General features: G+C 36.8%; 1 protein-coding gene across 2 annotated transcripts in view; it reads right to left on the reverse strand.

Moving 5' to 3' along the window:
- Positions 1-329: 329 nt before the first annotated feature.
- GDNF (glial cell derived neurotrophic factor) overlaps positions 330-12,212 on the reverse strand; it is a 32,457-nt gene continuing 20,574 nt past the window's right edge. For both annotated transcript variants that reach the window (XM_039347926.1, XM_039347925.1), the window contains one exon: positions 330-7,650. In XM_039347926.1, coding sequence (XP_039203860.1) covers positions 7,166-7,650 — 485 coding nt within the window. In that variant the 3' untranslated portion in view covers positions 330-7,165. The remainder of the gene's footprint in view (positions 7,651-12,212) is intronic.

A 12,212-nucleotide genomic window follows, 5' to 3' on the forward strand; every position in this document is an offset into this window, starting at 1 on the left:
TGGTCATATACTTAAGAGACCCCCCCAGAGCAACAGATCCCCTCAGTTAATCTAATCTGATTCCCAATAAGGTGACCTGGTATTGAACCAGGACATCTGCAGGGAGAGGTAAAAAACTCAAGATGGCACTCACAACTGTGTGATCCAAGCTCTGTATGAGTGATGTCACAGAAAATGGGTGGAACATAAATTGTGCAACTGCAACTGACAACTTGGCTTTTTTCAAGGCAGACAACCCAAAGCCTTACTTGCCTTTGAAATTCTGTTCCAAAAAGGCAGAGACAAAAGCCATTTTTAAAATTGTGCAACAATGACAGTTAATTACATCATAACAATAGAAAGAAGCTTTATTTCATAAAAAGTTTATAAAATGCATATTGTACAAAAATAAAGTCTGTAGAGAACTTTGCTTAACACAAACGGCTGAGACGTAAATTGGAGGTGAAGTAAAAATCCCCAATAACTATCTGTTTTGTTTTTTTCAATTCTTATTTCCAGAGTGGGAAAAAATCACAAACTTTACCTTTTTGGTTTGTTAGCATTAGGCTGCCATTAAAGGGCTGAGGGAAATGGCTGCTGAAAGAGACTCACAGCAAATGTGAAACTGATTCCTGTAAAGGTGCTTGAATGCTTCATAACAAAAGATGGAACCTGCTACCCTGGTTGGTTTGGATGTATATTTTGAGGGTATCATTTTGCCTTATGCAGGCTCCCTTGTCTGAAAAGATAACGGTACTCATGCATACAGAAAAACTTGAGAATAGGAACCAATGTTCTTAGATCATCAAATCCAATAGATTTTTCCAATTGAAAAATAGTAGTACCATACTATGATTAAAGATAAACCAGTCATATAATTACAACATATCCTAAACATGACAGCTAATTGTTCAGAAAACAAACTAGCTGAATTTATGTCTTGCTGATTTATCTTACAGGAAACAGTATGAGGTTCATACATTGCACTACTAAACCATTGAACCATGGTTTTGACACAGCAGTTAGATAGCTTCACAAAAGCCAAAAATAAAACATTTAGTACATTATGGCTTCATACAAGATGTGAAACTGCTATTGGTCCTGACTTGCCCACAAGCAATCAAGATTTAATAGACTGATGGTTTGTAATGCAGCCTGTTGGCAATACGTATTCCTTCCATGTTAAGATTCAGATTGTGGAAACTCATTAAACGATAAACCTTCGTGCAGTCTTGTATCCTGTCATGTGACCGTTCTATCACTATTCCTTCATCATTGTTTTTCTTTTGAATAAAATCCAGTAAAATTCCTTTTGTTTCAGTGGGAATATTAAACAAATGTTTAAATCCTCTCTATGAAAGCCAGACTTACAGGAAACATCAGAGGTACACAGGAAAGGAAATTAAAACTGGAAGTAAATGTGACAATAATTCTGGCTGAAAGTTTCTGAGGTTGCTCTTTAGAGTTAAGTCCCATTGAATGCAATCAGTTTTACTTCTGAGTAGACAGGCATCTATGCTGTTAATATCTATTTATATGTGGAAATATAGGGTAGCAGCTGGTTATGTTACTGTAGCTCAACAGTTTTGATTTCATTGATTCTTGGTCCTCACCAGCATGGCTGATGGCAAGAGACCTGCCCTCTTATAGGTCAAAATATCTGGATGGTCCTAGACTGCCTTCGTCTATGCTAACTTATAGGACTGTGGATGCTTCAAAAAGTATATCAGAGAAGTCCTTTGAACCTTGCACAAATGTGAATGCAGGACTCTCTGCTAGACAGCAAGGCAGCTTATAGTTGTTCTCCTTAAAGCAGTGAGATTGTTCTAGAGCAGAGGTCCCCAACCTTTTGGGCACCAGGGACCGGTTCCGTGGAGAAAGGTTTTTCCACAGACTGGTGGGGGCATGGTTTTGTGTGCTGCCTGTATCTCACAGATGGGGCTTTGCTTGTTTGTACAGACCGGCTGCTGGCATGCCGCGGCCTGGTACCGGTCTATGGACTAGGGGTTGGAGACCCCTGTTCTAGAGGCCTGCTGGGGGGCAGGGGGAAAAGCTTTTTTTTAGCAAATAGCAGAGAGCTATCAAGCCTGTGTAAGAAGTCCGAAGCCCTTGTTTGAATCAGTTTTGAAGCAGGTGTAGCCCTTTTAAATAATTAAAACTAGGGATATGATCCTTTTCATTTTAACTGGGAATGCTGCTGAACACAGCCAAATATATCTCTAAATGAACATGGATAACAATAGCTGCACAAATTTCTGGAGCCACAGCATAAAAAGTGGCTTCAAGACAAGCATTAGGAAGGCATGTGAGAAGTAATCCACAGAAAGGTCAACATCCCTAGGACAAAATCAAAATATTTTGCTGGAAGCTTTAGAAACCTTTTCCCAAATGGATGGAACACATTCTTGATGACAGAGATATACTGAACTGTTGGCTTAAATCCTACTCAGATCCCATTCTTGCAATAGATATTTCTCAGATGCAAATGCCGTATGAATGAAGTGTATGCACAGCACAGCAAAATTACTTATAGACATTTCCAAAATCAAAGTGCTTTGAATTATTTTTAAAACAATTCCCATATATCCATTCCAAGGAAATTAATTGAATTTAAATCTATTTCATTTCAGTGGAATACTAATATGATGGGCTTGGGAGTATGTTCCATTGACTTTAGAAGTCTTATTTTTAATGATAATATGAGTAGAGTTATAATCTGGGATATGATATACAGTATGTTCTCTAGATTTCAGTCACTTCTGTTTATGGAGACCAACTGTAAAAAAATAAGAATCAAAAGGAGATAGAAATTGCACTTAAAATATCTGGATGAAAATTATGGTGGTCTGTAGTACATTTGCTATGGTAGCAGAATCAGACATGAAAAAATAGTATTTGCAGGTTTAGTCAAAAAGGTTTCAATAGCATCTATGATAACCTAATCAAAGGTCCACCTGTATTTTTATGTGCACACATGATATGCATAAAAAACTGGTGGGACTTGGAACCCACTATTTGTGGCTGCCACCTTGAGGACATCTCTGCAGGCAAATGAATAGGGACATCAATTCTTCTTACTTGCTTTCTGGTGAAAAACTAAGGCTACATTTGCATGAAACTTTGATTACAGATAAATTGGTGTTGAGTGCATTTTTAATTTTTTTCATTATTAGATAATTCACATATGCTCTATAGTTTTTGGCATAATGAGATAACATGGCTTTCTTTTCTCTTTGGTCTTTATCTTATGAAATGCTGATGGTTTTTTCAAATTCCACATTAATTATTTTCTGTGTGTCATGGTGTTACAAATCCAATAAATATTTTATCTACTACATCAAAGAAATAGTTGTTGAGTTTCTACCAGAGAGTTAAAAGACACTGACTCTCTTTTTTCTTGGAAGAAACTTCTGAACACTGTAGAACTAGGGGAATTTCTTTTGGGATTGTTGGTTTAACTTAAGGAAAAACAAAGTCCGGTTGCCCTTTGAAAAAAACACTTTGGGATGATTATATCTCAGTAGTAATATGGTAGGCAATAGCAGCAGAAATAGCAAACCAGCTTCAAATATGTAAGATCTTAGGTTCATTTCCTAGGACCTCTGCTTTAAGAACATTAAATAAGAATCCTGGGAGATAAACTCTTCTTAGCTATTGTCAGTCAGAATCAAAAGACAGGATAAAATGATCTGGTTTATTATGAGCTATTGTCATATGGTAATAAGGATTCTAAAATTTGCACAATTTAAATTTTGTTTCCCATGGTCCTATTTAAAAACAAGGAGCGCTCCATTAGAAACATTGATCAAATTCCTAAGTGTATTTAAACAATGTTTTAGCAGCTTAAGAGCAATACTAGGAACTAATTAATATCTGCAAAGATTACAGAAATACTGCATAACTACTTTTCATAATGTGTGAAATGTTCAGGTAGTATGAATATCTTTCCAGGTATAGGATGCTCTTGATCAATACTATACAGGGACTTTTTAAAATGCTTCTTAGGAGAAAGGTTTCATATGAGCATTCCAAGAATTTAAATCCCACCATTGTGTTCCCATATTTGAATCCCACCACTAATTATGTTCCATCTGAAGCAGTGGTGGAATTCAAATATGTGAACAACCAGTTCTCTGTGTGGATGCCAGGCTCTATTCTGGGCCTGGGCAACAAAAAATTAGCTACCAGTTCTGCCGAAGTGGTGCGAACTGGCTGAATCCCACCACTGATCTGAAGTAGAAATAATGTAGAAAATTAAGAGTCGCCAGGCAAACTGGGCACTATCAAATATTGTTCACTTCACTGAGACAGCATTAAATAAATACTTAACTTTCTCGTCTAAGTGACCAGTGACTAAGTCTTTGCTGCAATGGGTTTGCCTCACCTCTAAATCACTTTCAAATAGATACTTTTATAGTTGTTATTTTAGGGGTCATGCCAAATGATACAAGCTTGGATATCCAACAATTTATATGCAGATTTGCACTGAAATGCACTTCAGATGATTTAAAAGAACATCATCTTAAATATATATGCATGCATGGATGCAGATGTTCATCTACTGCATACAACAGTCTGCATCAGTTGACCGAACTGCCTCTTACTGAAGATAATAGTCTTTGAAATGAATATAGCTCAGCTGTTTGAAAGCTATCACTAAATTATTTCAAATAGCTCATCTTTGATAGCCTGCAATCACTTTCCTATACTGAATGAGGCCAAGGAAGAGACACCTCAAAGTTAAACTCATTAATCTCTGACAGGAAATTCAGCTATTAGAATATTCTTGTTTGTGATATTTTCTTTTTTTTTTAATAGTACTTGCCCCCTTCCCCCCCCCAGATAACAAACAGCATTGTCAGAAGTTAGGGAACCTTCAGATTTTCAACTAGTTAAAGAAGATCAATGATAAAATATATTGCAACGAGTATGATGAAGTACTATCCAACTGAGCTTCCATGATTTTTGTTCAAATGGTAAAGTAAGTGATTTTTTTTTTTTAAAAAAACAACAGATTTCATTCCTGATATTAATTCTTAATACTTTTTTTAAAAAGAAAAACCATATACCTTGATCCCAGCATTACTACCTCATTGTAACTTTGGCACTTCTTTTGAAGAAAGAAGCGTTAATAAATAATGAAACTGAAACTCATGTCTGAACTGTAATAAATAATAATAATAACTTAAATCTCAATAAATATTTTCTCTAGATTTGACTTTAACAGGATGCATTGCACCAAGTAGTCTTTCTCTTCACTCACGATGACCGCAAATAAAAATGTAGTTCATTAAGTAAGTGACCTTAGTCCTTCTGTAAACCAATAAAAGATCCACATTTTTAAAATGGCATTTTGCTAGACAGGTGATTAAAAACACAGCCTGCTATGTTGGGAAACAGAAAGGGTAACATCTCTCTCCCTCTAACATTAATTCTTTTTCAGTTACATTCTAAATTAGTTAGCTTTTAGAAATCCTCCATCCTTTTAATAATTGTTTCTTTAGAATTTAGCAATATAACTAAAAGTTGAGCTTGACTTCTTCTCAATACAGGTAGTCCTTGATTTAAGCCTACAACTGAGACCAGAATTTCTGTTGCTAAGCAAGATGATTGTTAAGTGAGCCACACTCGATTTTACGACCTTTTCTGTCATGGTTGTTAAGCAAATCACTCCAGTTATTAAGTGAATCACACAGCTGTTAAGTGAATCCGGCTTCACCCATGACTTTGCTTGTTGGAAGCCAGCTGGGAAGGTGATCACAGATGGTGATCGCATGACCTCAGAATGCTTCAATGGTCATAAGTGTGAGGACCATTTGTAAATCTTCTTTTTCAGTGCTAATAACTTCAAATGGTCGGCGAGTGAATGATTATAAATTGAGGACTACCTGTATATAAAAATATGGCATTGCTTTCAATTTATATGTAACTCCACTTGAAGCTTTGTAACTGGAGGACTCTGTTGTGAGTCTCCTTTCTGACCAATTGCTATGGGTAGAATAATTTTGTATTATTCATAAGGCACAGGGAAAGAAGCTTGTTATTATCTTTACATCACAGAAAAGAGGGATGTTCTGATGTGCAATTTGGCTAAGTGGTCTGTAAATGAAGGGCAGGATTTCAAGTTTAGATTTTTTTGACGGATTTCTTAATGAGATTATTAGCAATGGAAGATAAAGGTCTACAATTGTAGGCTTCCATAAACAAGTATCAAAAAAGTGCTGAGTGAATTGTTGGGAACTATCAGTTCTCAAGCTGGACAAATTTAGCCAGCAATTTATATGAACAGAGAGTTCTGCTATGATAATTTCCTCCTATCATCATGTGTGTTTTATTCATTATAACATTTCTATATATTCCACTCTTCCATCTCAAATATCCTGATAAATTCCTCAGGATTGTTCACAGTGGCTTTCCTCAACCTGGGATCCGAGTTTCCAGAATGCTTCAGCCAGCATAGCCATTATGAAGAATTCTGGAAACCCAGTCCACATAACTAGAGGATACAAGGTTAGGGAAGGTTTAGATCAAGGGTGTCTAAGAGGAAAGAGATCAACAAGAGCAAAGTCATGAATATGGCTGGGTAATCAAAGCATTGATCCTTTTTAACATGCATCACACAAATTTAAAAAGGGTTGGAACCTCAGTCATCTGATCATGCTTGCCAATCTGACATTGTTGACTCCGCCTCCCCCCCAGAAGCCCCTGCGGCTGATCATAAAACACATTCTTATTAATATGAAAGACAGATTATGCCTTCAGATTGGGAATAAGGCCTGTGATAATTAGATCAACTTCTATTTTGGAGGACAAAAAAAAAAAAAAAAAAAGAAGAAGGAAGGGAGCTTGTGTTGATAAGCACCTGTTTGGCCAAGTTTTGCCAATGGTGGATCATCTCAAAACCAATGGTGTAAGTAATTCCCATTCATTGTGGATCTCAGCCCCTGAGCATTGATGTCTATTTGCCTTCCTGTAGAAACAAAAAGCTCCAACATGTTGTATCTTCACCAATTATCCCGTGCTGGATTTCCATCAACCAGGCTCCCACAGGTGTTGTTCTCCTGTATACTTGGTCCTCTTCCTTCATTTGAAGGCAATCTTTTCTTTCCTTGGGAGCCTTGGTCCCCTTCTTTGCCCATTTTAGCAGGAATGCAATATCATAGCAGTGTCCAAACACACAAGGACATCAAACGCACCCACATTTTTTAGCGGAATGTTTCCTCAGTATGTGATAAGTCGATAGGTCATCGTCCAAAAATGAAAGGTCATCATCATAAGCAATGGGTCTGCAACAAGGCTGTGGCCTGATTTTGTCACTGACCAACTTTTTATTTTGGGTTAAATTGTTTAAAATTTGGTCATACAGGGTTACAGCAGACTCGCACGAACCACTACAATAACGGAAAATCAATTCTTCTTTGGTAGTGTATCCCAAACCCAAGTCAGTCACATTTAAGTGAATCTCACTTAAGACACAATCCCGAGATTTGAGCCTTTGACCTCTCCGTCCTTTCTTGTTGCTGGAATTATTGTTCCTTCCTGCATTTTGCCGATTTCTTTCCCGTTTGGAGAAACGTGGTTTATCTGGTGACCTCTTCAGTCTTTTTAAAGTGGTTTGAATAAAATCCATCACATCCTCAAGTTGGCTGGGATAATCCACAGGCATATTAGCTGTTTGGAAAAGGACCAAAACAATTTGTCAAATGATTGCATATTATTTCACATGGAGAAAATAATCTTAGTTACTGAAATTTCTAGCAGACACATAGTTAAATCTGAGAATGACGACTGCATATGTTAAAGGATGCAAAATTCAATTTTTAAAATTTTATTCATTACTGAATTTATAAGACCACCCAACTCAACACTGGGACTCTGAGTGATATACACTAACAAAACACAAGTCATAAACCAAACAAGAACCATAGTGTTAAAACAGATATTGTACATTACATAAATATGACATATGGAATATAAAATAATGACCAGTACCATTATATAAACAACCAAAAGGAAACTCTGCTCAACTGGACCCAAATTATCCCATGACATGCCAGCTTGACAAAGTTTATGTTCTATAGGCCTGTATTCAAAATTCAAAAGGATTAACACATTTTTATCAAGACTAGAAAACCCATTGCTGCATTCTTCTTTAGCTACAAACGTTGTATAAGGCGATTGTGAAAATTCCAACATTACTTTTGATGTTTAAAGAAGTCCATAAGACAAGCTAACCTATTTAATACATATCCATTGGTTGACTAAGGGTTTCTATGGAAAACTAGATTAAGTGAAATATTAGACTGTGAGTATTCTCACAGCACCTAGTCACTTTTGAACAGACAGAAAACTTCCTTAACATGATATTCCCAATGCATTGGAGTACAACTGTAATTCCTATCCAGGATAACCACTGGGAATTATGAAAGTGGTAATCTGATACATTTGGAGGGTTCAGTTTACAGAAAATTGGTCTATTCCTTGTCCATGACATTCTATAGGTTGTCTATTCATAGTTCCATTCCATTTCCATAACTGTCTGAGCTTTGTTACCCAATTTTTAATGTAAAAATGGGCAAGAATTACAGTTGGGGGAGAAGAACATTTTTATTTGGTCATCCACAGGAGCGTGGCAATGACACAGTGAACTGGATTGAAATGTTGGCCTTCAAATTTATTGAGGATGCATTACACAAAAGGTACATTAAGCCTCAAAATATAACAAATCACTTTTAAAGTTTGAACACAACTAGTCCTGTGGAAAATATGGGACCTGTAAAACAGGTCTTCAAGCCACATCTAGCCCATGGTTCACAGGATTACCACTCCTGATCTACTGGAAAACATCTGCTTGGATTCAAGCCACTTTCAATCTATCTATGTGTTGGCTGAAACAGCTGAATGCATCTTCTCCTTTGAGTGACACTTGCCCTGGAGAATTGCATCATAGATATCATCCCCTCAAGAAATATTCTTATCCAATCCCAGCAAAATTGGTACCATTCAAAGACTGAATGCAGTAATTAGGAATTCTGGTAGTCATAATAAACAATAATGAAGATAACCCTAGTATATGCAGAAAGTATGGAAGCAAGCAGACAACTTCCTAATAACTGAATTATTTGAAGGATGAGGAAAAGAAAGTAAGTAAGAAACTTGACCTTGATAGAAATAAGCCAGATCTGTTGTCAAAACAAGGAAGAGAAAAAGGTAGCTTAAGTCCTAACCAAGCAGAAAGTATGTAGAGGAGGGTCAGATAGACTCCTTCCTAATTCTCATGGATATAAGAAGGGAGAGGAAATACTTCACAATTAGATTTGCAAGGTTCTATTAGTATATCCCATATCAAAGTAGTTTTAGCCTGCCTGTACTAGGGCTAAGAGTATAAAAGCTAAGATATCACAAGTATTCCAGCCTGCTTTGCAGTTACTGAGAAGGAATCCAAACTGACCTCTCAGATGCTCAATGGGATTTAAATAATACAAGTGATATCTCAAGTTAGAACCAGAATATTGTAGAATTGGAAGGGACTACAAGGCTCATCTAATCAAACCTCCTGCAATGTGTAGGAAAACCAATTAAATCATCCATGAAAGGTAGGTATCCAGCCTTTTTTTTAAAAAAACCAAAATGAAACAAAACACCCTCCATAGATGGAATACCAACAACTTGTTTGGACTGTTGTTTGCATCCAGATTAAGAATGGACTTTATTGCAAAATGCAAAGGCTTTGGATGAAATGGAAACATGTTCACCAACTATGGATGATGTATTAACAATGCTAAGGAAAAATAAATGTTGAATGACTCAAACGGTCCTTGTTGGCTTACTAAACTAGAAAAGACAGCTGACAAGCAATCCTTCCTACAATATAAACTAGTACTGTGTTTCTTTTTCAAAAAGATGAAAGGTTGCATCCAATTTCTGATGCACTGAAAAAATAGGCAGCACAGCCTATTTATTCTTTGATATTCTTCTCCTGTTATAATTCTTTCTGTGTGAGACCACCTACAAGATCTCATGCCAGGACTCAAGAGGAGAAACCTTTCTTTAAACCTTCATGTATAGTCAACATGCTGATATATAGTTTTGCACTAGCTTGTAAACTGATGGTAACTAGAAGTGGGAAGAACTAGAAACTTTGGGTTTAGATTTGCCAAACTGTTTTTTGGTCTAAAACTCATTTTATGAGAAGCCTACTACTGCACATTGGTTAAAATAAAGCCACATGTACTTAGAAAGAATCACTGAAATTAAATAATAATATATTTATTGTGGCTGGATTCACACAACATAGTACACAAGGTTAAATGAGTTTGTGTTATTTGTGTTTCAGTCTGTTATGAGAAACCAGGCATTATTTTAGCATCTTGTGTGAACAGTGATATAAATAACAGTGATATAAATAAAATAAAATAATAAATAAATGAATGAATGAAAATAAACTACTATTATATTCTGTTTTCCTGGTTTCAATAAATTTAAAGGCATCTACAAATCAATACAGAATACATATGATTCTTCTATACATCAAATGTATGCCCCCTCAGTTATGAGACGTTTGGGGGTTTCTGATGTTCGTTTAAGATGCAATTTTCTTAGAAGAGGCTAATGGGAACTTAAGGCATTTTGGTTACAGAGATTGAACGTAATCTAGAAATTTACCATATTAGCATTCTAGATGTTTCATTTTTGCAAAAGATTTCTAATGTCAAAAAAAGCTCTCTTCTTCCTTTTCAGAGCTATTTACAGTTCACCCAAACTACAAGAATAGCAGGGGTTTCGTGGCTCCACCCCATCACAAAATTAGTTTAATAATCATAGGTGAATGAATGGCTAACAAAAACAAAAGGCAAAGTAGAACAGTACAGCACACTTAGCTCAATGAATCTGATGAACCCTTGCCCCATCTATTTACCTTGAAGCATCAAGACGACCTGGGAAAATCTGGGAAAATCTGATGTTTGGGAAGATGAGACTATAAAAGGAAGGGCAACTGATTCACTTCCTTTATTTGTCTTATAAAGGGTCATCTTCCCTGACTTGTATTTGGTTGGGGTTGACCTGGCTTCTAACTAAAGACTGTATAGCATACTGAAAGTGACAAATCAACTCTAATCATAAGCAACATCTCATTGTGGAAATAAAAAAGTTTTGCTTTGTCTAGTCTAGCCTTTTGCTATACAGAGGCAAATATATATATCTCTCTAATTGGATGAGGAATTATTGGCCTGTAGGTGCAATGCAGGCAGTTTCTTCTATCATTCCAGCTAGTAGGATGTCAGAGAATCAGCAACTATACCAATCGACTATTTGGGAAAGTAGAAAAACTGATTTTGACCTGCCTTTTTCTATTGAACAGCTGATTTGCCACAACTGTGCAGGGTTGCTGTGCAAATATGATGTAACACAGGGTTTCTCCTACAGAAGATACTGTCTACTTCCTTCTGGATTTTCTCCCTTATGTATGGTTATATCTAAAGCTGGCTGTGTTAGTTTCATCAGTGGTTTGCTTGGTGCCAGTAAAGATAAAGATAAAAAACTAAAAGAATGCTGCCACATTTGCTGCCAATCTGTCACAGTGTGACAGGGTTCCTTTTTTGAACTAGAGGAGTATTGTTTTACAAGGGTGGCAGTTGACACAGAAAAATATGCATTTTGCTATATAGTGATGTTATTTACAGCATGTATTTAGGAAAGGTATATAACACAATACTGGATCCTCCTAAGTCTCCCAGAGACTATTCACCTGTGTCTCTCTTGCTTCCTCTCTTTTTCTCTCAATTCCTTCCCCTTTTTCAGGCTTTTACAAAAACATGGCTTAATCTTCTGCTCAGCTGAATGTCTGCTGCTTCTCCATTGGGGGAAGAATCTTTCTCGGGGTCATCTGCCCAATCCTTCCCCAGAGACCAGAGCTTTGCCATGAACAGCTGATCATCTCCTTCCCTGATTGGTCTTCTGTGGAGCTCTCATCCCTCGAGGTCTTCATACCTCTTTTTTCCAGGTAAACCATCCCTGGACCTTACTTCTCCTTTCCCAACCAGGAAATTAAATGTGTGGTCCACACACTTGATTTCTCTCTTCAACTTTCTTCTCCAGCCACTCTGTTCATTTTATGTACAAAGTTTTTCTCTCCTTCTCCTCCTTCCCTCTTCTATTTTTAGTCAGACCAGTAGCATGACCCCCTAGTGCAGTGGTTCTCAACCTGTGGGTCGGGACCCCATTTGGGGTCA

Source organism: Crotalus tigris, unplaced genomic scaffold (genome assembly GCF_016545835.1).
Source record: "Crotalus tigris isolate CLP2741 ecotype Arizona unplaced genomic scaffold, ASM1654583v1 scf7180000018103.2265978, whole genome shotgun sequence".
Lineage (NCBI taxonomy): Eukaryota > Metazoa > Chordata > Lepidosauria > Squamata > Viperidae > Crotalus > Crotalus tigris.